This window comes from Hibiscus syriacus, unplaced genomic scaffold (genome assembly GCF_006381635.1).
Source record: "Hibiscus syriacus cultivar Baekdansim isolate YM2019G1 unplaced genomic scaffold, ASM638163v2 tig00110264_pilon, whole genome shotgun sequence".
In the NCBI taxonomy this organism is placed as follows: Eukaryota; Viridiplantae; Streptophyta; class Magnoliopsida; order Malvales; family Malvaceae; genus Hibiscus; species Hibiscus syriacus.
In genome coordinates this window covers 101636-125971 of record NW_024062653.1, presented here as the reverse complement: position 1 = coordinate 125971, position 24336 = coordinate 101636, and the positions used below count along the sequence as shown (strand labels likewise).

The window sequence follows — 24336 nt, the reverse complement described above, 5'->3', positions numbered from 1 at the left end:
GCCTAAACCTTAAACTTGATGTTAATAACTTAAGTCGCTTTAATGAACCAGAATTCCATTTTTCATTTAGGGGGAATCTGTTCCCCCTGCACATACTGGAATTTTCGTTCAAGAGGGGGTATCGATACCCCTTCATAGGGTACCGATACCCTATGCCTAGCAATTGTATTTTATGCTCGAAAATCAGCAATTCTTTACTTAATTCTTCTATTTTAAACCCCTATCATGTCATTAAACCCAACCACCATTACTTAAACCAACTTATATACATGAAAACCATCTTTAACCTCAAAATCTTATCCCTCATATGTAATTCAAGAATTATACTTAAATTTCAATATGTTCTAAATACAATTCTAACACTTCATATTCCTTAATTAGCATGATGATAAGTCAAATTTAAATTCAAATTAAAGTTATCAATTCTATTTCACGATTTCACTCAAAAACTCCAAATCTTTAATCTTCTCTAACTCCTTTATCTTTTGATTTTAAAATAACTTAAGCTTTCCTTAAGATTAGTTATCATCTAATGATCAAAACCCAACCTTTAATTCACTAAATAATCAACAAAATAGAAAACTCACCTTTGCTCAGCACGTTGGAGAAGAAGAAAGCAAGAAGAAGAAGAGTTTTCCAGATACTCTCCCCAATGTGTTTATCTCTTCTTAAAGAGATAAAAAAATATCTTTTATGGCAAATGACCATTTTTCCCTTTAATTCTTTTGATAATTACTAAATTGTTGAAAACATTTTGATGTTTCGATATAACAAATTAAGTTAAATGAATTTTAAGATTTTACAAAAGATTTTCTAAGTATATTCGATGTAATTATTCGAATATCAAAATATTACTTCAAGTCTTTCAAAGTTCATTTTAATCCTTACTAAAGTGTAAAATTGTGTTTTATACTTAAACTATTTTAAAACAATTTTACAAAGTATTTCGAGCCTTAATCGAGCCAAAAATATTTTCTTTTTAAAGGGTTTCAAGAAAAATCAGATTGTCCAGGGGGTACAGATTCCCCCCCCCAAGGGGAACAGATTTCGCTCAGGGGGTATCGATTCCCCGGGTACAGATTCCCCCTGCATGGTTTGGCTCTGAGAAATAACAGATTACTCGGAGGGAACCGATTCCCCCCTTGAGGGTACCGATTCCCTCACTGTTCATCAGCCCAACGGTCATAATATTTGAATATTATGAAGGGGTATCGATTCCCTACGAAGGGGTACTAATTCCCCACATTCTGGGTAGCCTATTTTTGCAGAAAAATCATTCCCAAACGGCTCCAAAACATCCCCAACGGCTAGATATGACTTCAAACACATTCCAAGCTATAAATACAAGCTAAGGACACTTGAAGAAGTAATATAACAACTATCCAAGCAATCAAACACAAGAGAAGAATTTTTCATTCTTATTTCATCTTTCTCTTGTATATATTTTGTTCTTGTGAGCTCAATCTTGTAAACACCTACCTTAGAGAGTTTTTCTTGTTTACATTTCTTATCTTTTTGTAAAGGGGAAAGGTTCTAGCTTAGCCCATGTAAAAGCTAGGGAAAGGTTCTAGTTTAGCCCGGAAAAACTAGGGAGTTTGTAAGGTTACTCTTTATCCTCAAAAGAAAGAACAAATTAGTGAATTTTTTGGAAAATCCTTGGTGAGGAGCTAAGGTAGTGGATGTAGACTTTGATTGAGAAAGTCGAACCACTATAAATCGCTATGTAATTCTCTATTTTTCAATCTCCTTACTCCCTAAACACAAAACCGTTCCGACCCCTCTTTGCAAACCGTTCCGGTTGTCGATTCGAGCTTCCGAAAATCCTAACAATTGGCATCAGAGCCTAACTCGTTAAGAAGGTTTAACCACCTTGAGACGTTCCTAGAGGAAGCTCTACCAATTCCCGACGCAACCGACAAAGAAATGACTTTTTCCTCCGGTGCTTATTATCTTGAAGAATATCCTATTATGGATTCACAACCGGTCAACAAGCCACCCTTCTTCAATGGAGCAAATTATACACATTGGAAGATTAAGATGATGTACTTCATTCAATCATACAATCTAGGAGCTTGGTACTCAATCATGAACGGTTACTCCTTTCCACCCGGCAAGTACAACGATTGGAGTAGAGAAGAGCAGAAAAATTTTCAGCTTAATTCTAAGGCTATACATATTCTATTTTGTGCTTTAGGCCCAAATAAATATGGAAGAGTCTCATCATGTTCCAGTGCCAAATAGATTTGGGATAAGCTCCAAGTCACTCATGAAGGAACCGACGAAGTGAGGGAATCAAAGAAAAGTCTTCTCAACCATAGCTACGAGAACTTCAAGATGAAACCCGATGAAGACATCAAAGCTATGAAGGATAGATTCTCTATGATTGTCAACGGTCTCAATGGATATGGAGAAGTAATCCCAAATGAGAAGCTTGTGAGGAAGATGATTTACTCTCTTCCAAATGAGTGGCAATCAAAGAAGACGACCATTATCGAAGCAAAAAACCTGAAGTATCTCACTCTCGACGAGCTAATTGGTTCCCTTCTCACTCATGAGATGATGGTGAAGGAAGATGAAGAAAGGGAAGAGAAGAAAAACAAGAAGAAGAAGAAGAAGAATGAGGACGTAGGCATCAATAAAAGCTATCAAGATTCAAGTGATGAGGTGGGTGAAGACGATGATGAACAGAAAGAAGAGATGGTCAAGCTCTTGAAGGAACTCAAGAGATTCATGATTTCCAAGGAAGTGAAACATGAATCAACCAAGAAGAAGAGTCCCCCGATATGTTTTTGATTGTCAAAGAAAGGGGCATGTCATGTATGAATGTCCTCTTCTAAAGAAAAAGGGGAAGAAGGCATTTGTTGCATCTTGGAGTGATGAAGATGATTCCAATGATGAATATGAAGTAGTCAACCTATGCCTCATGACCACTCAAGAAGAATTCGAGGTATCTTCTAACTCAAATGAATTTAATTCATTTACTTTTGATGAGTTACAAGATGCTTATAATAGGTTGTATTTGGGATTTAAGACCATGAATTCCAAATATACGAAATTAATTTCAAAACTCAAAATTGAAAATAAATCGATTTTGAAAGCTAGAGTTGATTTTGAAAATCAAAATGAAATTTTGAAAAATGATTTAGAACTTTCAAAAATCAAAATAAATGATTTAGAAAATAAAAATTTTGAGTTAGAAGTTAAGCTTGAAAGCTTAACAAAAGAAAAAGAATTAATTTCTAAAAACAATCTATTATGTTTAAAAATGGCAAAATGCTCACATTGCCATTATCATGGTCATATGGAACATACTTGTCCTTTGAAGAAAGGAAAACATTTTAAAATTAGGCAAGTATGGGTTCCAAAAGGAACAAGGGGCATTGTAACTAACGTTCAAGGATCCAAAGCAATTTGGATGCCAAAATCTACTTAAATGTCTCTTGTAGGTGTGTGGAAGCAATTGTGATGAAAAAGATGATATTCAAGATGCTCTAGCCACACATGAAAAAGGAATGGGTAACCTCTAAGCTTAATACTTTTAATTTTGGATTATTTGGTTGCTCATTTGATTTTAAGCATGCATGAGTTTTGGTTTTAAATGATTATGCATCATTGTTTTACTCTCATGTATGTTGAAAACATGATTATGATGGACATTTTAAAATTGTAATGATTTTTCAGAATTTTTAGTTCATCATAATAAAATTTTGGTCAAAATTTGTTTTAATGCAAATGATATCTCTCTAACAATTGATATCAACTTTTCAAATACTTTGATTTTATAAATCTTTAAAAAAAATTGACCTAAATTTAAATGTTTATGTATGTGGTTTAAATAAAAATGATATCCCTCTAATAATTAATATCAAAAATTTTCAAATGCATAACATTTTTAGAAAAACTTTATGCATATGATCTTAAATTCAACAATTGGTATTACATAAAGTATTTTAGTCTTGGATATATTGAATTTCATATGCTACTAGCATGTTTGTTTTTCTTTGTTGAAATTCAATTTTGTTTAAGTGTCAAGATCCTAAAAGAAAAATTTTATTTGGAATGCATTTATTGAGGGGGAGATTTGATTTTTTTTCAAATGATTTTTAAAATGTCAAATTTACTACTTACTCTCCAAAGTTATTTTGAACTTCAAATATTAGAGTCTTTTTGATTTAACAAAAAGGGGGAGAAGTGTGAAGGTGTTAAAGTGTTAAAGTGGAGAAGTGTTAAAGTAAGGGGGAGTAATTTCAAACTTGATTTCAAAATCTTAAAATTACTCAAATGTTTTGTTATAGCAAAAAGGGGGATATTGTTGAAAACATTTTGATGTTTCGATATAACAAATTAAGTTAAATGAATTTTAAGATTTTACAAAAGATTTTCTAAGTATATTCGATGTAATTATTCGAATATCAAAATATTACTCCAAGTCTTTCAAAGTTCATTTTAATCCTTACTAAAGTGTAAAATTGTGTTTTATACTTAAACTATTTTAAAACAATTTTACAAAGTATTTCGAGCCTTAATCGAGCCAAAAAATATTATCTTTTTAAAGGGTTTCAAGAAAAATCAGATTGTCCAAGGGGTACAGATTCCCCCCAGGGGGAACAGATTCCCCCCCAGGGGGTATCGATTCCTCGGGAACAGATTCCCCCCAGGGGTATCATTCCCCGGGTACAGATTCCCCCTGCATGGTTTGGCTCCGAGAAATAACAGATTACTCGGAGGGAACCGATTCCCCCCTTGAGGGTACCGATTCCCTCACTGTTCATCAGCCCAACGGTCATAATATTTGAATATTATGAAGGGGTATCGATTCCCTATGAAGGGGTACCGATTCCCCCCATTCTGAGCAGCCTATTTTTGCAGAAAAATCATTCCCAAACGGCTACAAAACATCCCCAACGGCTAGATATGACTTCAAACACATTCCAAGCTATAAATACAAGCTAAGGACACTTGAAGAAGTAATAGAACAACTATCCAAGCAATCAAACACAAGAGAAGAATTTTTCATTCTTATTTCATCTTTCTCTTGTATATATTTTGTTCTTGTAAGCTCAATCTTGTAAACACCTACCTTAGAGAGGTTTTCTTGTTTACATTTCTTATCCTTTTGTAAAGGGGAAAGGTTCTAGCTTAGCCCGTGTAAAAGTTAGGGAAAGGTTCTAGTTTAGCCCGGAAAAACTAGGGAGTTTGTAAGGTTACTCTTTATCCTCAAAAGAAAGAACAAATTAGTGAATTTGTTGGAAAATCCTTGGTGAGGAGCTAAGGTAGTGGACGTAGACTTTGATTGAGAAAGTCGAACCACTATAAATCGCTGTGCAATTCTCTGTTTTTCAATCTCCTTACTCCCTAAACACAAAACCGTTCCAACCCCTCTTTGCAAACCATTCCGGTTGTCGATTCGAGCTTCCGAAAATCCTAACATAAATACTTTCAGGAAATATCCCCAATAAATCATTAAACTATTCAACTATTTTACTGACCCACAAATTCTGAAATATTTCAATTTGATCACTAACCCGGTATTGAGGATGTTACAATATTTCTGCCTTCATTCTTCACAATTATGGTGCATCTGCTAATTCATCTTCCTCACGAAGCAAGAGTTGGTGGACCAGTTTTCTATCGATGAATGTAACCTATAGAGAGGTGTTAATTGAATTACACGTTTCAAATTACTACTGATTATTCCTTTTAATAAAATGTATTTATGTAGTATGTTGCTTTGTGTATAGGTTCTTGGGCAAGTTGAAGTCTTATTGTCGTTATAAGCGTTATCCGGAAGGATCAATTGTTGAAGGGTATTTGGAAGAGGAATGTATGACATTTTGCTCATGATATTTGGAAGATATTGAAACAAGATGGAATAGACCAAATCGAAATGATGTGTTAAGTACTAATGACTTCCCTGAACATTATTTGTTTGGAAGTTATGGTCAACCATTAGGGAAAGTTGAAATTGCACACTTAGATGACACGTCTTGGGTACAAGCACACCGATATGTTCTTTTCCATCATGATTCAATAGATCCCTTTCGCACGTAGGCTATATGAAATCTCTTAATCTTTTATATATATCAATTTTAACAACATAATATACTTTATAGTGAGTTTAAAGAAGTATTGAGATCTCGTGCACACTCCCGAAGATTAAATCAGCGCGAGCTGTATAAGTTATTCACATAAACTTTTCATGAATGGTTAGGCTAGACGTTAAGCAACTAAATTTTACGGAATACTTATAAATAATATATGTCTTGCTATTTATATCGACATCAATGCAAATTAATTCATTATTCATGTGTAATAGGTTTGGAGTGGGAGAGAAGTTAGTGAAGATGTTAAATGGATTTCTCAAGGTCCGAATAGAATAGCTAAAAGATATAATGCCTTCCTCATTAATGGGTTCAGGTTCCACACGAAATCTCGTGAAAGATTAAGGAGGACCCAAAATTATGGAGTCATAGTTACTTCGTCGACTACAAGTTATGCTATTGTCAGGGACAATAATCCGCACGAGGGAGAGGTCGATTATTATGGAAATCTTACGGACATTATTGAGTTAGATTATTATGGAAAATGAAAGGTTGTATTATTTCGGTGTGACTGGGTTGATGTAAAACAGATGCATAAAAATAGATAAATTCGGGTTTACAATGGTGAATTTCTCTTGATTAATACACACGGGTCAACGTTTGATGGATGAACCATGTGTATTTCTTCGCAAGTGAAACAAGTATTTTATTGTCACGATCCAATGGATGACGATTGAAATATTGTGCTCCGAAATACTCAAGAGACTTGTTAGACATCGGGGATGGAAGTAGAGATGAAATTGAAACAAGATCAGAATGTTTACCTCTACTATCACAAAACTAAGATGAAACTATCATAAATACAACACAATTTCAATGAGTTCGGGAGGAAGTTGATGAAGATATTTATGAGGGCTGACATTACATAAGAATGTCGTACGATTTTATATCTTCATTTATTTATTTATTTATAATGTTATAACCTTTAGCATGTTGTCTTTCAATATATTCATTAATTAATGAGTTTTTTTATTATACATGTTTTTTTATTACAGATATCATGCCGATGAGAAAAATTACTGATTTGCGGGTTGTTTGAGCTTCTGAAGACCATGAAGAAAGAAATAACGAGGAATCGAATGCACCTGAGTCTTTCGAAGTTCCTGAAACTGTTGAAGAAGAAGTAGAAATTCAAGGTAATCTTCGAAACTTTATTTACTACTTTGTTCATTTTCAAAACTGACATTTAATAATTTCTTATATAGTTGAAAATGCTGGAACGCGCAAGACTCGAGGACATACAACTTTGAAGGAATTATATCAACTTCCTCCTGGGCATCGTGTCAAAGTTTCAAGAAACGATGTCGGTTAACCTATTGGCCCAGAAGCACGTCTTCTAGTAGGTTACTTAGGCATAGTTGGACGTAATGCGAATCTGTTACCGATCAATTATGAGTCGTGGCGCGAAATGCCTAATAGTAACAAAAATCAGGCGTTGGATTTTGTTAAGGTAATAATGTCATTATTATTATATACTCTATAGAAATTCAATACTAATGTATACTTACGGTACACACTTATTTGTTGTATAGGAGAAATTTTCTTTAGAGGTTTCTGACAATTATGTGAAGCAAGCATTAGGGAAGAGATGGAGGGACCACAAGAGCTCCTTAAAGAAGAAATACTTCAAGAATGATCTCAGCCTAGAAGAGAAAAGTTGCAAACAGTCCTACCTGGAATGCTCATGTACCAATGGGAAGATATAATCAGATTTTGGAGTTCACAAAAAGGATAGGTATGATGTATTTTTCATTAATAATTGTAACAAATTATAAATCATCATTAAAAGTGTTTGTTTGACATTGTAGGACCGAGATCATGTTGGTGTTGCTAGCAGGCAACAACAAAAGTTTACGTACACGGCTGGATCAAAGAGCTTTGCTTGTATAGCTACTGAGGAGGTATTATAGATTTTTGACATTGTTTTTTGTATTCCATGTACATATTAACTCTTAGTAATTATATTATGGTGCATTGTAGGAAAATACATCCGGTTCTAAAGTTGGCTGAATCCAACTATTCGACATGACACATACGAAAAAGGATGGCACTCCTATGACTGCTGAAGCTGCAGAAATTATGGTACGTTTATTAGGTAGATGTTTTAAATTTACCTCACTTTATTTAAATTTATACCATGGCATTTTTGCCATTTTAATTATTTATTCACCTTATTATTAGGAAAAATTGAGGGAGAAAAGGGCAGAGTATCACGCTACTAGTTCAAGTCAAGGTCTTGTTAATGATGATGACATTGAAAATCGAGCTATTAATGACGTTTTGGGTCCTGAAAGATATGATCGGGTGCGCTGTCAAGGATCATTTGTTACTCCCAGAAAATATTTTGGATCCAGTTCATCACAGTCTCAATCTTCTCAATTAGAAGTTAGTCGTTTAAAACAAAAGTTGGTTGATATGGATTAACAAATGGCTAACATGAAAGCGGAAAATGAAGCAAGGGAAGCAGCGACAGCACAGAGAGAAACAACATATAAGCAGAGATGTGAAGAATTTAAAAAACGACTCAATGATATGATGCAGATGCTACAGAAAACTCAACCTCAAAATCCACCATCATAGTCTCATTTATGTTATCAGCATTCTGTTAATGTTACTGAACCGTGTTTAACTGAACTTATATTACGTTAATGAAACATTTTATTTATTATATTAGATTTGATGTTGGATAATGAAACAGGTTGAAAAAAAGATTTGGGGTAATCGACAATATTTTTTAATTGGTTAAATTCTATGTTATTTAGCGGCGTTTGTAATAAAAACGCTGCAATATGTCACATATTTAGCGGCGTTTGTATCAAAAAAAAGTCGCTATGTACCAACTTTTAGCGGCGTTTGTATCCTAAAATCGCCGCTATATAACAGACATATCGCGACTTTTGTATCCTAAAAACGCCACTATATTCCAGTCCTATAGCGGCGTTTGTACCCTAAAAACGCTGCTAAATACCAGACCAATTGCGGCGTTTTCATAAAAAATGTCACGAAATATCAACACTTATTGTGGCGTTTGTAATAAAAACGCCGCTAAATATTGACACCAATTGCGGCGTTTTTAAGACAAACGCCGCTAAATATCGGTACCTATATATCGTTACCTATTGCGGCGTTTTTGGTTAACAAACGCTGTAAACTTTAGCGGCGCTATTTTCAACGGCGTATTTTGCGGCGTTTTCATAACGCCACATGTGTTTTTTGCGGTGTTTAAAAACGCCGCTATAGGTAAAAAAAAAGTCGCAAAAAGCCAGATTTGTTGTAGTGCTTGTTCATTCTCTCTCTCAACAAACATTTGTATTGTTTTTTTTTTGGGATAATTATGCATATGCGACCTTAATTTTTTTGGGCTTTAATTTAGTATTTGAATTTTATTTCAAGATTCAAATCGACATTTTTTTTGGATTCATATTAATATATAAATTTAGGTTTACAATTTAAATGATTTATTTATTGTAAAATAAATACATCATGTATCAATGATTAACTTATTACATTAAAAATATTTCCTTAAAATAATTAATAAATATTACATGTTCTTGATAAAAGAATTCAGATTTGCATCTTAAAGATGATAGTATTATTATGAAAAATAATATCGAACTTTGAACTTAAATATAAAGCAAAATATAACTAGGAAAAAAAACATGGAGCAACATTGAGTGCATTGGTGTACTTGCGGTGTATTACTTGGTCAATATTTCATTATACATATCCATCAAACTCCCCAAATAATTAAATCATTAAAAATTGGAATATCTTAATAATACTTTGTACCAGAGGTTAATCCATTTGTAACATTTTCTTGTACTTCACCATGTGAGAGATATTCTATTAATCCAGGGGCTTACACATATTCTACTAATCTAGGGGCGAGCTTTTGTGTTTTAATGTAAAATTATTCTTAAATCTCTTTACAAAAAATATAAAATTTTAAGTTGATGTATACTAAAATCACATTTAACATTTCTAAAATAATAAAATTGTGAATTATACCTTTAAAACTTATGAAGTAATATATATTAATGCATGGTGAAAAGATTTGTTGTAAGGCCAAGGGTTGGGTAAATACCAAACGTTTCTTAGCATATTACGAAATCATAATATAACAAGGAATGCAAGGGCAAACAAAGAAGGTAATAATGTGAGTAGAATTGTACAAACACATTCATAATTACACAGAGAAAGGAAAAGAAAATGGTGAAGAATTAAACCCCCTCTGGTAATAAGAACTGATCATCATCTTCAACTTCATCATGGGTCTATTTGAAGACGAAAGAAAAGAGTTAAAGAGAATTAACATGATTAAGGGGAGAAAGAGTTTTGTGTTTTAGCCATGTTTTGAGCCAATTGAGCCAAAGATTGAAGGTTGCAGCGTACAATTGTATCAACAAAAATGCAGGTATCTTCTCTGGTATTACCAGGCGGTACATCAACAACGAATGATTCAACGGCAACCGTGCCTTTACCATTCGGTGAAGCGTGTAAGGTTGTAACCGACCTGTAGTTTCTCAACCGATGATCGCCTCCCACCACGCTAAAGCTAAGCACGTGACGTTCATCGTCCAGGATCTCCAACCTCTCCGTGCTGGAACCCGCTGGGAGACCCGACACCACCTGTACTTCACGAAGGCTACCCACGTTCCCGTCACCCACGATCACATGGCAACTCTTGAGGAAATGTTTGTAAGCCTGGGGGTTATCAAACCGACGAACCAAAGACCAGACCGTATCCACTGGGGCTTCCATGGCTTGAACCACCGCGGAATTACACTGGTTCGGTCTCAGGGTATGCACGTGGTACGATGAGACCGTCTCCGGAAGCGACACATCGTGAGGAAGAAGGAAACAACTTGTCAGTGTGGTGAGGTGAGCTTGCTGTTTGTGGTGGCAGCCGCCGCTGAAGGTGGTTGTGGAGCGGTGGAGCTGCAAGGAGGAAGGCATGCTTATGTGGGTTAGCTAAGGAGGTGAAGAATTTTGTGGGTTTCGGATTAGTGTATCGTAAATATAAAAAGGACAAGGTTTAAAATAGTTTCTAAATTTTCATATGCAAATGCAAGAGCTTACGCTGTACACTGCAAGTGGATGGGCAAGTTGCAGGTCTTTTGTACTTAGTTAAGGTCGATTATCCAATTATTCTACACAAACTACAAGATTTCCACTCTTTCTCAATTTATTATTTTCCTTTTTCATTTTCCCTATTAATTATATTGATGACAGGTGAGGTTGAGTTGGAGGAACACATGAACGTATCACAAGTTGGGCTCAAAGCTATTTCAACTTTAATTTTAGGGTAAATTACACGAATGATCATCTAATTATGAGAAGAATTGAATTCTATTATTGATCTGTCAATTTTTTTTAATCATATCATTTAACTATTTAAATGATATCAATCAAGTCACATGTCATTAACATTTAACATAGAGGATGACACGGCAGTTGAAAATTAATATAGTTACATATTTGATTCCCATTATTTATCCATTCTATCAATTTAATCCTAATTTAATTTAATTTAATTTAGTTCTATCTTGTGTCACCATTTGATTAGATAATTAATTTTATTGAATTCAATTAATATTAGGACCAAATTGATATAATATATAAGTAAAATGATTAAATATATAATTATATAAAAATCTTAACTATTATGTTAACTTCTCTGTTTAATGTTAATCATATACAGCTTATATTATTTAAATAATTAAGTGACATGAGATCAATAGTTAAATTAAAATCGCTACATAATTAAGTGATCATTATTTTGATAATTTTAGTAAGATTTAGTTGAAAAATAAATACCGAAATTATAACACTTATTTTATTTAGGTGTTTAATTTTTTGTTTCAATCAAAATAAGTTATTTATTTCAAATTTTAGAATGTTCAAAATATTATTGTATTGATGAAGTCTTTATGTTATCCCTGTCATTAAATTGGACATTATTTTAGTTATGGTGTAAAATATATTTAAATTACGTGAATCAAATTATATACACACAAGTGAATCAAATTATATATATGCATATACTTTCAACATAGACGGATCAATGAAATTGTCTTTTCTATAGGGTAAAGCAAATAAATGATCTTCCAATTATAGGGTGCTTCTTTGTTGAGTCTCCTAACTATTAAAAGTTAAAAAGTAGTCCTCCGACTATAGGATGCTATTTTGTTAAGTCTTCTAACAATTAAAAGTTACAAAAGTATCACTCGATTATTCATATGTTCTAAACTTATTTTTTCATGAAGAATTTGGCGATAGTCTGAGTTGGACGTAAACATGTTGATTGAGACATGATAACAAAAATATGATATTATAACCGTTTGAGTTTTTGTGGATCGAATCTCTGTTTATATTATGTTGTTGAACCAATGCTTAAAACATTATATCGTCTAGCCAGTGCTTGGAAGTAACGAAGGTGCCAGTTAGGCATGATTAAAATATGATTTTTATCATATTCCAATCAGTATATTAGCGTTCAACTCAGACAACCACCATTTTTTAAAAGGAAAAAGACGAGTTTGGAATATATGAATAGTCAAATGATCATTATATTTAATAGTCAATGGACTCAATAAAGTAATACCATATAATCAGAGGATCATTTTGTAACTTTTAATAGTCGGATGACTTAACAAAGTATCACCTTATATTCATGGGACTATTTGCATACTTTACCTCTTTTCATAATGGTACATATCCAAGATGTTCATGTAGGATGTTTTTTGGCTCAATAGGGCTCACACTTAAATTATTTGCCCCATTAGGGCACCTCAAAAATTAATTTGGGATATACGATATTTTCTATAGTCCATGGCGAACTCATGATGTGACGAGTTACACGGGATATAATTTTTATATTTTGGGCTTAATATTTTAATATTTCCAATGGAACTCGTCACTTAGATTAAAAAATTATTATTATTTTTATATTATTATGCAAATTTATTGTTGGAAAGAAAAAATACATTGGAACTCCTCACATCGACATGACGAGTTCCAACGTTCATTTCTTCAAATTTTAACTATAAATAGGAGTTGGGTTAGTTGATAGATTTATAGGAGAACCAAAACATGCACTTGCGGGAAGAATATTTGTTAAATTATCATTGATATTTGTACAACTAATACAACATGTGAATACAATTACAAAGGATTTATCATGTTACTCGATATCTTGGGAGATGTAGATAGTACTTCCTATTGTGGCCTTAAACTCTACAGTGGCCACATAGCTTCGACTTACCTTGCTCTCTTTGAGGGTCATCCATATTAGTATGAATTTGACTAAATTCAGGAAGAACCCTCAATTTCCTTCGTAATTATGGATCAGACAACCATTTTTCAGAGACAGTAGGTGGCCAATATGTATCATTTGGGAGATCCTTAAACTCGTAATTGTATATGTTGCGCATAGTATGCAAGTTATAACAATCATCAGCATAAATGTATGGGTCTAAATTCACATGCATACATACAACAACTGCGTGAACACATGAGTATCTAAAGGCTTGAAATCGACCACGATCACACCATCTTCAATTCATATTACTAGTATAGGTGGCAGAAGTCCCACCCTCATGTGGTCGAACAAGTGTTTGGACAATATAATCAGATTCAAGTCTAGTGAAATTACAAACATACATTGATGTTGCATGAGTTTGATTTTTGGTCGTTGTTTTCTCCAAATCTGGAGCTCAATTTGTACCTTCGTTGAGCATTGCCTCTAATTGGGCATTTTTGTCTGCTCAAACTTTACCCAATATGAATTATGTCTCCCAAACAATACTTTCCACCGAAATATGTCTAGTTCCTTTTAACATTGAATTGATACACTCGACAAGATTGGTAGTCATATGATCGTAACGTTGACCTTGATCGTCATATGTTCGTGCCCATCTTTCCCGGGGTATCTTAGTTGCCAAGTTATACACCTTCTGAATCGTTAGGGATTTCACCGAATTGGCCGATGAGGTTATCTATATCTGATGGTTCTGCTTATGTGGTCACTGGTGCAGTAGTTGATGAAGTAGGAACATATGCAGTTTCAGTAATAATCTCAATTATTTGATTATTGGAAGATTGATCAAGGACAACCATAACAGCTACATTGTCATCATCATCGATCATGATTACTCCATATTTGAGCAGAGTCTCTGAAATGATGTGTCTATATCTCAAACTTGAAACATAACCTTTATTTTTTTTTCATTTTTATCTTCAATTGTAGATGAGATACATCTACTTGGAACATCATGTTCATAGGCCTCTCTAATATGAACTGAACACCATCTTCAGTTTCAAAAACTTGGCCATTTGGGTGGATGACTGTGAAAAGCTTTGTTTACCATAGCTTCGAAGAGAGATTGGTTTTTGTTTGTTCAATACAATTGTAAAAATAACAAGTATTGTGAAGATTCATGTGAAGTGATCAAATTTAAAACAAATATAACCAATCATTAATTACCATCTAACAACTCTCCAATGAAATGTCATCTCAGTAGGAAAAATAATAGTGGTTCATTATCATCTTCAGCAACTTTTCAGAGGTCATTGAATGCATAATTTAAATAAATTTTTAGAAAACGAGTGAAATAATGGTGCATTATCATCTTCTACAACTTTTTAGAGGTCATTCAATGCATAATTTAAACAACTTTTCAGACAACAGGTGAAATAGTGGTGCATTGTCATCTTCTGCAACTTTTCAGAGGCCATTTAATGCATAATTTAAACAATTTTTCAGACAATGGGTGAAATAGTGGTACATTTTCATCTTCTGCAATTTTTTAGTGATGTATCAACTCAAATCATAAAACTTTTTTGTGGTGCATTTATCATTTTATATCAAAAAAATTTGTGTTTCTCATAGGCCAAATATTGACCCATTTCACTAACTTTTCAATGTTCATTTAATTTTCTCCATCATCTATTAATATGTGTGAGTTGAAAGCCATTTTACTCTACTATTGAATTAAAAAAACACCTTCAATCTTTCACTTCCAAAGTTTGAGTTTTTTTTCAAACATGTCAACTATTTGTGCAACTATTTTTTTATGATTACAAATCTATAATCATGTGTTTCCCAAAAACATTCAACTACACGAGTTGAAGTTCAATATAAAAACAAGAGTTCTACCCATAAGCAATAGAAGAGTATATTTCTTATATTATAGATTTCCACTATCATGCACAAGGTTTCATCTAAACAGTGATGTAAACCTTGCTGGAATGGTTGAAACATATTACTATCACTCTTCCTCTAATGTTGATTTGTTTGTAGAGTTCAATGATCTAGACCTTGCTCGTACCATTGAGGATGTTGCTTCCAGCTCGAATATCCCACTAACTCAGACAAATGACCAAAAAACATAGATGATGGAGACTTAGAAGCATGGTTCAAATTCGTACGTGAAAGACAACAACAAAAAGAATGGGGAATTGAAGAACTTAATCTTACCTCTGACGAGTCTATTGATTACGAAGATTAAAACTTCTAAATCAATACTGCTATGTTAATGATTTTATTTAATGTTTATGGTGTTCGTAAGGTTAGTCTTATTTACGTCCTTATGTTAATGTATTAAGTTGTAGTTTTTTCTTCCTAATGTGCATTTATGAATGTCTAATCTAATGTTCATAGTTTATTATTATTTTTAAACATAATCTACCACATTTTGGAGAACCAAAAAAAATTAACTATACTCTTCACCTCGACGTCATGAGTTCTAATGTATTTTTCTTTCCAACAATAAATTCGCATAATAATCTGGAGAAAAATATTTAAATAGAACTCGTCACCTCGTTCCACATGAAATATTAAAATATTATACCCAAAATGTAAAAATTATATCACATGAAACTCGACACGTCGAGGTGACGAGTTCACCATGGACTGTGAAAAAATGTTATAGATCACAAATTAATTTTTGAGCTGCCTTAATTGGCCAAATAATTTAAACTTGTACCCTATTGAGCCAAAAAAAGGGGGCCAAAAACCCCACATAGGAAGTATAAACATGTTTATAACTTGTTTAATGAAAAATAGGTGCTCAAATTATATCTTTGTTTATTTTCGGTGTTTAAAGTATTTTTCGTTTAAAGTAGGAGTTTAACGTCTTCAACGCTATATTTTTAGGTGTATATCCCGTCAAAACTATTAAAACAATATTTATATGACGTGTATCACGTTTATAAATTTTAAAAAAATATATTTAAAACAAAAAATTTAAAATTGTAATGCTCACAATTTTTCTCAAATATCTTAAAAATTCTAAAAATTATATTTTTAGGCCTATTACCCGTCGATTTTCCCAAAAAATCACCCTGACAAACTTTATTTCCCTGTCAGACACCCTTTCATCTTTATTTCCCGATCTAACACCCTTTGCAGGAATGCGCGGTGCATGCGATGATGTGGCGTCAAGTCAGGTAAGGCGTGGTCCATGCACCGCGCCTTGTAAAATGTGTAAAAAATTAAGATGCTAGTTTTATAAATATTTTTAAAATGGTGCATAACATGTTATTAATTTTTATTAGGGTAATATTTGTGTAAAACCGTCAACATTATTTATTTATTTTTTTGTGTGTGCAAAAAATATTTCTACATTAAAATCTTTAAATTTTCTTTTGCAAATTATTTTATAACTCGACAAATTTTGATTTTTGCATGAAATTACACAATACATATAATCTAGTATATGAAAATTTTGAGGGTAAGTATTTTAAAATATGAATAATTTTATAAAAGTTTTATAACTAGTATTTATTTTACAAAATGATGATGATGATGATAATAATAAATATTTTTGAAAAATTTATTCAAATATTTTTGAAAAAAATATTGACTTTTAAAACTAATTGTTTAAAATATAAAAAATATTAAAATAAACTTTTAATTACATTTGAGGGATCAAATGAATTATAATTCATTAATTATTATTATTTTAACAACGATTAATTATGTTTATTCATTTTTAATAAAATTATTTTGATTTTTGCATGAAATTACATAATACGTATAATCTAGTATAAGAAAACTTTAAGGGTAAGTATTTAAAATATGAATAATTTTAAAAGTTTTATAACTAATATTTCTTTTAAAAAATGATGAGGATGATGATAATAAATATTTTATAATTTAAAAAATTATAAATTTCTTATATTTTTGAAAAATTTATTAACTTTTAAAATTAATTGTTTAAAAATATAATAAAATATTAAAATAAACTTTTAATTACAATTGAGGGATCAAATGAATTATTATTCATTAATTATTATTTTTAACAACAATTAATAATGTTTATTCATTTTTAATAAAATTAGAATTTAATATTTATTTTATATTTTTTAAAAATTAATATTAGAAAAATATTTTAAATAAAGAGATGATATTTTTTAGCTTCACATTATTTTTTTATTGAATTTTAATAATTTTTAGCTTTACATTATTTTTTTATTGAATTTTATTCACTTTCAATTCTTTTTTATTGCATTTTTATTGATTTTTTTAAAAAGTAAATAATAATTCATTTAATCTATCAATTGTAATTAAAAGTTTATATTAATATTTTATATTTTTAAACAATTAATTTTAAAAGTCAATAAACATTATTAACTGATGTTAAAAAATAATATGACACAAAAATAAATAAATAATGTTGACGTTTTTACATAAATATTACCCTAACAGAAATTAATTACATATTAGGTATCATGTTAATAATATTTACAAAACTAACATCCTTTTTTTACATGTTTCACAAAATATATTGCATGGGTCACGCCTTCTTCCATGTGCACATGTCGTCTTCTTGCAAAAATGTATTAGATCGGGAAATAAAGATAAAAGGGTGTCTGACAGAGAAATAAAGACCTGTCAGGTGATGTTTGGGGAAAATCACCCTATTACCCTTCTCGACAGCCGCTGCTATTTTATTGGTTTCCATCGATGAATAGTCACCCAACTGTTGTTGCCCACTTCTTGTCATCACCCTAATCTCAATCTCCCAAATTCTTAAACTTAAATTTCTAAAATTTCAAACACTTAAACCCACAAAATCTCTTTAGCCGATCGTTTGATGCAATGGTGACAGTGACAATGAGAATCGATCATTTGACCGTTTAGTCACCTTTTGACCTTTCGTAGTTTGGTGCATTATCATTCCAAAAAAAAAGTTTGGTGCATTAGGATAAATTAGCATTTGGTCATTGATGAATGGGTTGCAATTTAGGGGCAACAACGGGACGGCCGATAAGAGATGATTGATAAAGGTTGATGCTTTGAATTTTGGAAGTTTTAGGAATTTTTATGACAATTTAGAAAATTTTAGGATTTCAAAAAAATTAATATTTTTTAGTTTTTTAAAATAAAATTTAAAAAATTGGGTAAATTATGTGTTTAGAACATAAATTATCAATTTTCGTTACTTAAACTTTCATAAAACAATATTTAATGTTTAGTTTTTGTTTCATTTTAGTACCTTGTTAAAAATTTAAAGTTAAATTTTGAAAAAAATGAAAAGTTCAAGTATTAAAACGGACCAAAATTGATAGTTTAAGTGCTAAAACATTATGCTTTTAACGACATGGTACTAAAATGTAACAAAAATTAAATGTTATGGATAGTTTTGAAAATTAAATGTTTAGGTATAAAAACATATCAAAACTGATAGTTTACGTACTAAACACGTAGTTTACCCTAAAAAATATAAATGTATTATGTGTTAGATAAGAGTTTGTTAACATCCTTTATGAACTGAACGTAAGACACTTATGTTGAACGATAAATATTTTAAACATCTAAAATGAGAAAAGATATAATTTAAACTTTTATTTTCTTTATTAAGCCTTTATAGTTTAATCTACTTATTCTAAAAATATTTAATATTAGATTTGTATTGATATTTTAAACCTATATTAACATTTAGTAATGCTTTGCTAATGCATATATTTTGGGAACTCAAAAAGGACGAATCATATTTTAGCCCTAGGTTAAATGATAAGGTTGTATTTTTAACCCCTATTATAATTTAATTATTCATTTTAAGCCATTTTAACACAATATTTTCATGATTTGCCCAAAAATAGTGGTTCCTATTCTAATATAATAAATATATTTCGGGACAAAAGTATAAAATAATAATTTTTGAAGGGCCACAAATGAAATTTTAATTAAAGAGCTAAAAGAACAGTAGATTGAATAATTAATTTTTAGAAGAGCTAAAAGTATAATTATACCATTAAACAGAGGCAGCCAAGGCTCATGCTTGCCTCAATAGATATTCCTGTCCCTCCCCAAATTTTTTTAATTCCATCTTGGACATCTAAGAGTCCTAACTTCGTCCTATAAGTTCATGCATCAGTCCATTTGGTGGTTCGGCGAAAAGATGCATGTGCCGCTTACTATAATGCCTTTTTCCAATACCGAAGAAGCGGTAGCTTGCGGATTTTCGTTTCCATCATCTAAACCTTTGCAAAGTGCAGGGTGGGGCTTCTAGTCGATCGAGGTTTGCTTAGCCCTTTTAGTTTAACTACCTTCTCTTACAACGTGAAGGTGATCAGAGCTAATGGAGCCAAGATCAAATATTGGGATGAGCAGGGTACTTAATTTTAAATAATAAAGATTTATTATGTAAATAATCTAGAAATTTGAGAGGGTAAAAATCCAATTTTACTTGAATTTAAACTAATAAGAACCTAAAATTCTATTAAACTAAGAATGAGTCCCTTTCATTCTCTATATAGCTCCGTCACTGTAAGTTACAGCTGAATATTAGAATCACCGAGTTGAGGATCGACTTAATAACGAATCATAATACGTTGGAGGTTCAAATAGAGGGAGAGAGAGGGAGAGCAACCTTTTTAGACACTTCAAGGCAATGAACGTCAACAATGGTCATTTTGGTAGTCGTAGCACATGACATCGAGGATGTAATGAAAGCACTTGGGTCTTTATCATATATCTATGACCTTGTCGTTGTGGAAAAGCGCCATACAATCCCGTAACTACAAACATTGATGGGTTGGGCACAGTATCCAAATATTGGGGTTATCGGTGATGCATTGGCTGTGACGGATCGGAAGGATGTGGGTGTTAGTGTTACAACATCATGGTGGTGTAAGCCAATGCGGATCCGACCATTTTAGTTACGTTTCTTGTTCAGTTGGTTATTTTGGCGTGCATTGGACATATATGATTAATATTCATACTCCATATTTTGTTTATTTATGTAAATGTTTTTATACCCAAATTGACTCATCCTTGCAATTTCTTTCCTTCTAATCTTTGCTCATTTAATTCTAACATGGAAAAACAAACATAGAATCCAAAAAAGCTTCAAATTTATCTTTAATATTATCCGTATGGAAAAGAATACAACAGAACATGGCACTTTTATCTATGTCAAGTAGGGTTGTACATGTACGGTTAATCGTACCGTTTAGTCTAAAGGGTCGGTTAACAGTTATAACGGTTATGAGATTTTTTTAACTGTAATCTAACTATTAAAAAATGGTTAACCGCTAACGGTTAATCGTTATTAACAGTTCCGGTTACAAGTTAACCTATTTTAATTATTTGTCAATTTTTTCATAATTCATACTACAAAAAAATGTAACACTTACACATACTTACACCAATGTAAGTATTTACATCTCTCAAAATCTTAGTACCCGTATTTCGGGTACCCGGTACCCTTTTTTTTCATTTTCAAATTATTAATTTAAAAAAATATATACAAAAATTTAAATATTCGAAACTTCAAATTATATACTCCAACATCCAAACATAAAATTTAAAAGTTCGAAATACAAAATCTAATAATCTATAATATAAATAATCCATTATATTATATATATAATAAAAAAACTAACTGGGTACTTGGGTAACTGGGTACCCGGAAAACTTTAATTTTGTGACCCGGGCCCGACCCGAGAAATGTTGGATCGTGTACCCGACCCAGCCGGGTAAACTTTTTTTTTAAAAAAATTACCTGTTTTTTTTAAGTCAGGTCGACGGGTCGGGTAGTTTTGCATACCTCTACTAGTCTCCCAATTGCCGGGGAAAATAACACTGCTTTTGTTTGCTAAGAAAATTGAAAGTAAAAGAAAATTATTGGACACATGAATTTCAATTATTCTTCTGTTTCTCTGCTGACGAATCCTCTAACATATTGGCAAATCCGGCGGCGGTGCTTGCAGTGTCTGTAATTCTCCGACACCGTTCTCCACAAGGAAAGCCATAGCTAAGCCCCATGTGATGTGCACATCCAGATGACAGTGCATTATCCACACGCCTGGATTATCAGCCACGAATCGAATGACTGCCCATCCATTCACTGGCACTGCTGCCGTATTCCGGAGAGGTGGATCCTCGAGATTGAATTTGGATGTATCGGTTTTCGTATCAAAGTTTCCAAAACCTTCTGCGATGATGTAGAAATCATAACCGTGGAGATGGATCGGGTGGTTCTCGGGTGTGACGATGCTTGTGTCTTGTAACACAATTTGTACCCTTGATCCATACTTGAGTTTGTAGAGCTTGGTTCCTGTAATCGGTTGGTAGAGTGATTGGCTTACGTTTCCGGTGTAATCAAATTGCAACGGTGGGGTTCCCGGAAAATCAGTGGTGAATACTCCTGGAATGCCTTGTTGATGTGCTTGTAACAGAGAGAAGTTTTGTGGGAGCACGAATGAGACATTGTTCATGCTTGCGGTGAAACGAGTGCCGTTTGGTCCTTGACAACGACTCGAAGGGAAATTTGGTGGGCAGTTGTTGAGTCCGAGACCAACTGTGAAGAAAAGATTCTCGTCAATATCGGTCGGGACTTCAGCTTTCCGGAGACTTCTAAAGCTTTGGCTGAAGGCAGTGACGGTGTTGGTATCTTTGTATGCAGGGAGAGGAGGCATGATTGGTTTGGGTCCATTGATGCCTTTCTTGGCAGGGCAAGGTGCAGATTTGTATTCAAGGATTGCAGTGGTGGTAGTGTTGTCGAAGGGTGCATTTTTGGCGCTTTGGTAGGCACGAGCTGCCATGTAGTATCGAGCCGGTGGCTGGTCACCTTTGATCAGAACATCGGTGGTTTGGCCCGGGTCTAACATGATGACTGAAGTGGTGAAGGGTTTCACGTAGGAAGCATCAGCACCAACAACGGTGAGATTATGGTTGGCGACTGTGAAGAAAAGCGGTTGGTTCAGGGCAGCATTGATCACTCTGAGGAGATTGGTCTCGCCCGCATCGATGGGAACTATCGTAGTATCTGAAAAAGGAAAATAAACAAGTTGAGGTGGTCAATGTCCTGCTACACCATATAGAATCCAAACTTAGAATTGAATTATATATATAGCAAACCTTGGGAGGAGCATTTATAGAGATCACCAGGTTGACCATTGATTGTATACGCATCGGAGTTATTGGGAGCCGACCCTGTCCGTGTTGCTTCTCTAACAACATCAATGGGGTTAGCATTCCACCATTCACCGAGCACGATTGCCGTTTCGCGCATTGGCTTAGGGAAAGGGTAGGCTTCGCCTTCCCTAGGGCGGATGATGATGACTCCGTAAACAGTAGCTCTAAGCCATGAGCTATGAGCGTGCCACCACAAAGTTCCTTCTTGTCCTTGAATAGTGAACCTGTAGGTGTAACTCCCTCCTGGTCGAATCGGACACTGAGTTACGAATTCTGGTCCATCGGCCCATCCTGTCCTCATTTGCCGAACACCATGCCTGTAGTATACAAAATGGAAGCGGTTATGATAATTCAAAATGCATGCATGCATGCGTGAATGTACTAGTTAATTACCAGTGAATGGTGGCATTATATCGGACTTTGTTGACGACTTCGATTTCGAGTGTATCACCATTCCGGACCTCGAGAGTAGGACCAGGAAGCATGCCGTTGACGGTGATGCTGCTCTGAGTCTTACACAGCCTCTTCACTGGTGTTTCTTGAATCTGTTCCATTCATACTGAAGTGTCACTTCTTTTCACTAGAAACAGCAGCAATTAAGGAATATTGAAGTAGATTAAAAGAAAACATACGACAAATTGATGTCTTTGAACTTGGGGAAGCGCTAAGGACAATGCTGCAGAACAAATGACAAGGAAAACCATGGAAAGGCAGTGATTCTTCAAACTCTCCATAGATTTTACCTTTTGTTTCAATTTAGAGAATGTGTTTGACCGAGTGAGAGACAGAGAGAGATGGGTTTATATAGGGAAGAGGTGTTTGAAGTTGGAGGGGGTTAAGGTTTTTGATTCAACAAAATGCTCAGCCAAAAAAGCTTGGGGTTCAATTCAACCCTGTTGTAGGAGTTGTTGCACCCACTAATCTGTGAATACTTTTCCTTCACATGCTTTGCTTATTTCATAAGAATTTCCATGTTGATTTTCAAGAAAATCCATCATTATGATCAAGATTCTGTAGGGTAACAAACACGTTATTTTCCAAAATAAAAACACACATTTTCAAAAAAAAATTGAAGATGATAATAATTAAATCAAATATAGATATCTTAAAAGGAATATAAATAATTAAGATGAAAGAAAATAAAGCATATTAGTCTAAAGACAAATGAAGAAGATAAGGTTACAATCAAAATTATTAGTTTTCTAGTCAAACCAAGAAAGTGATGAGATATTAGACTTTTTGTACAATTTAAAAGCACTTTCTTAAAAAGTAGACTTGCCCTATACATATTAATTTTTCTTTTGTTTTGGGGAATTGATTTGCTGTTTTAGTCAGATGAGCAAAAGGAATTATCGATTAGCATGTGAAACCGAAACTAACTAATCTTCTTGAAAAGCAACCTAATAAAATCACCGTTACCTAAAACTTGAATATTAAGCTTCATTGTAAACATGAAAGACTTTTTTTTTCTTCCACCAACATTTAATAAATGAAGTGAAAAGAAATTGCTCGATATTTCTTATATTATAAGCTGATTGATTATAAGCAATGATATATACTCTAAAAACTTTCGACTAATATCTTAAGTTAGATCACGTGATTGACAAAAGTAATTCGAATTAATATATATAACCCTTGGATAGAGGGATTGATAATTTTTCATTTTCTTTAGAAAAGTGAAAACTAAAAAGATTAGCACCTTTAGGAAGTTCATCATTATTATTGTTATCTCTATTCAAAAAAAGAGCATAATAAGGGGAAAAGTTATGAATGTTGGATTTTAAATTTATTAAAATGATTAAATCTACT

General features: G+C 32.9%; 1 protein-coding gene across 1 annotated transcript; it reads right to left on the bottom strand.

Moving 5' to 3' along the window:
- Positions 1 to 10321: 10321 nt before the first annotated feature.
- On the bottom strand, positions 10322 to 23281 carry LOC120115469 (laccase-12-like). Its single transcript, XM_039136187.1, has 6 exons — positions 23160 to 23281; positions 22921 to 23072; positions 22471 to 22844; positions 21603 to 22378; positions 18100 to 18101; positions 10322 to 11058 (listed from the first exon to the last, which is right to left on the bottom strand). Exons 1-6 carry the CDS (start codon positions 23259 to 23261, stop codon positions 10419 to 10421), a joined length of 2046 nt encoding a protein of 681 aa, XP_038992118.1. The 5' UTR covers positions 23262 to 23281; the 3' UTR covers positions 10322 to 10418.
- Between the last annotated feature and the right edge of the window lie 1055 nt (positions 23282 to 24336).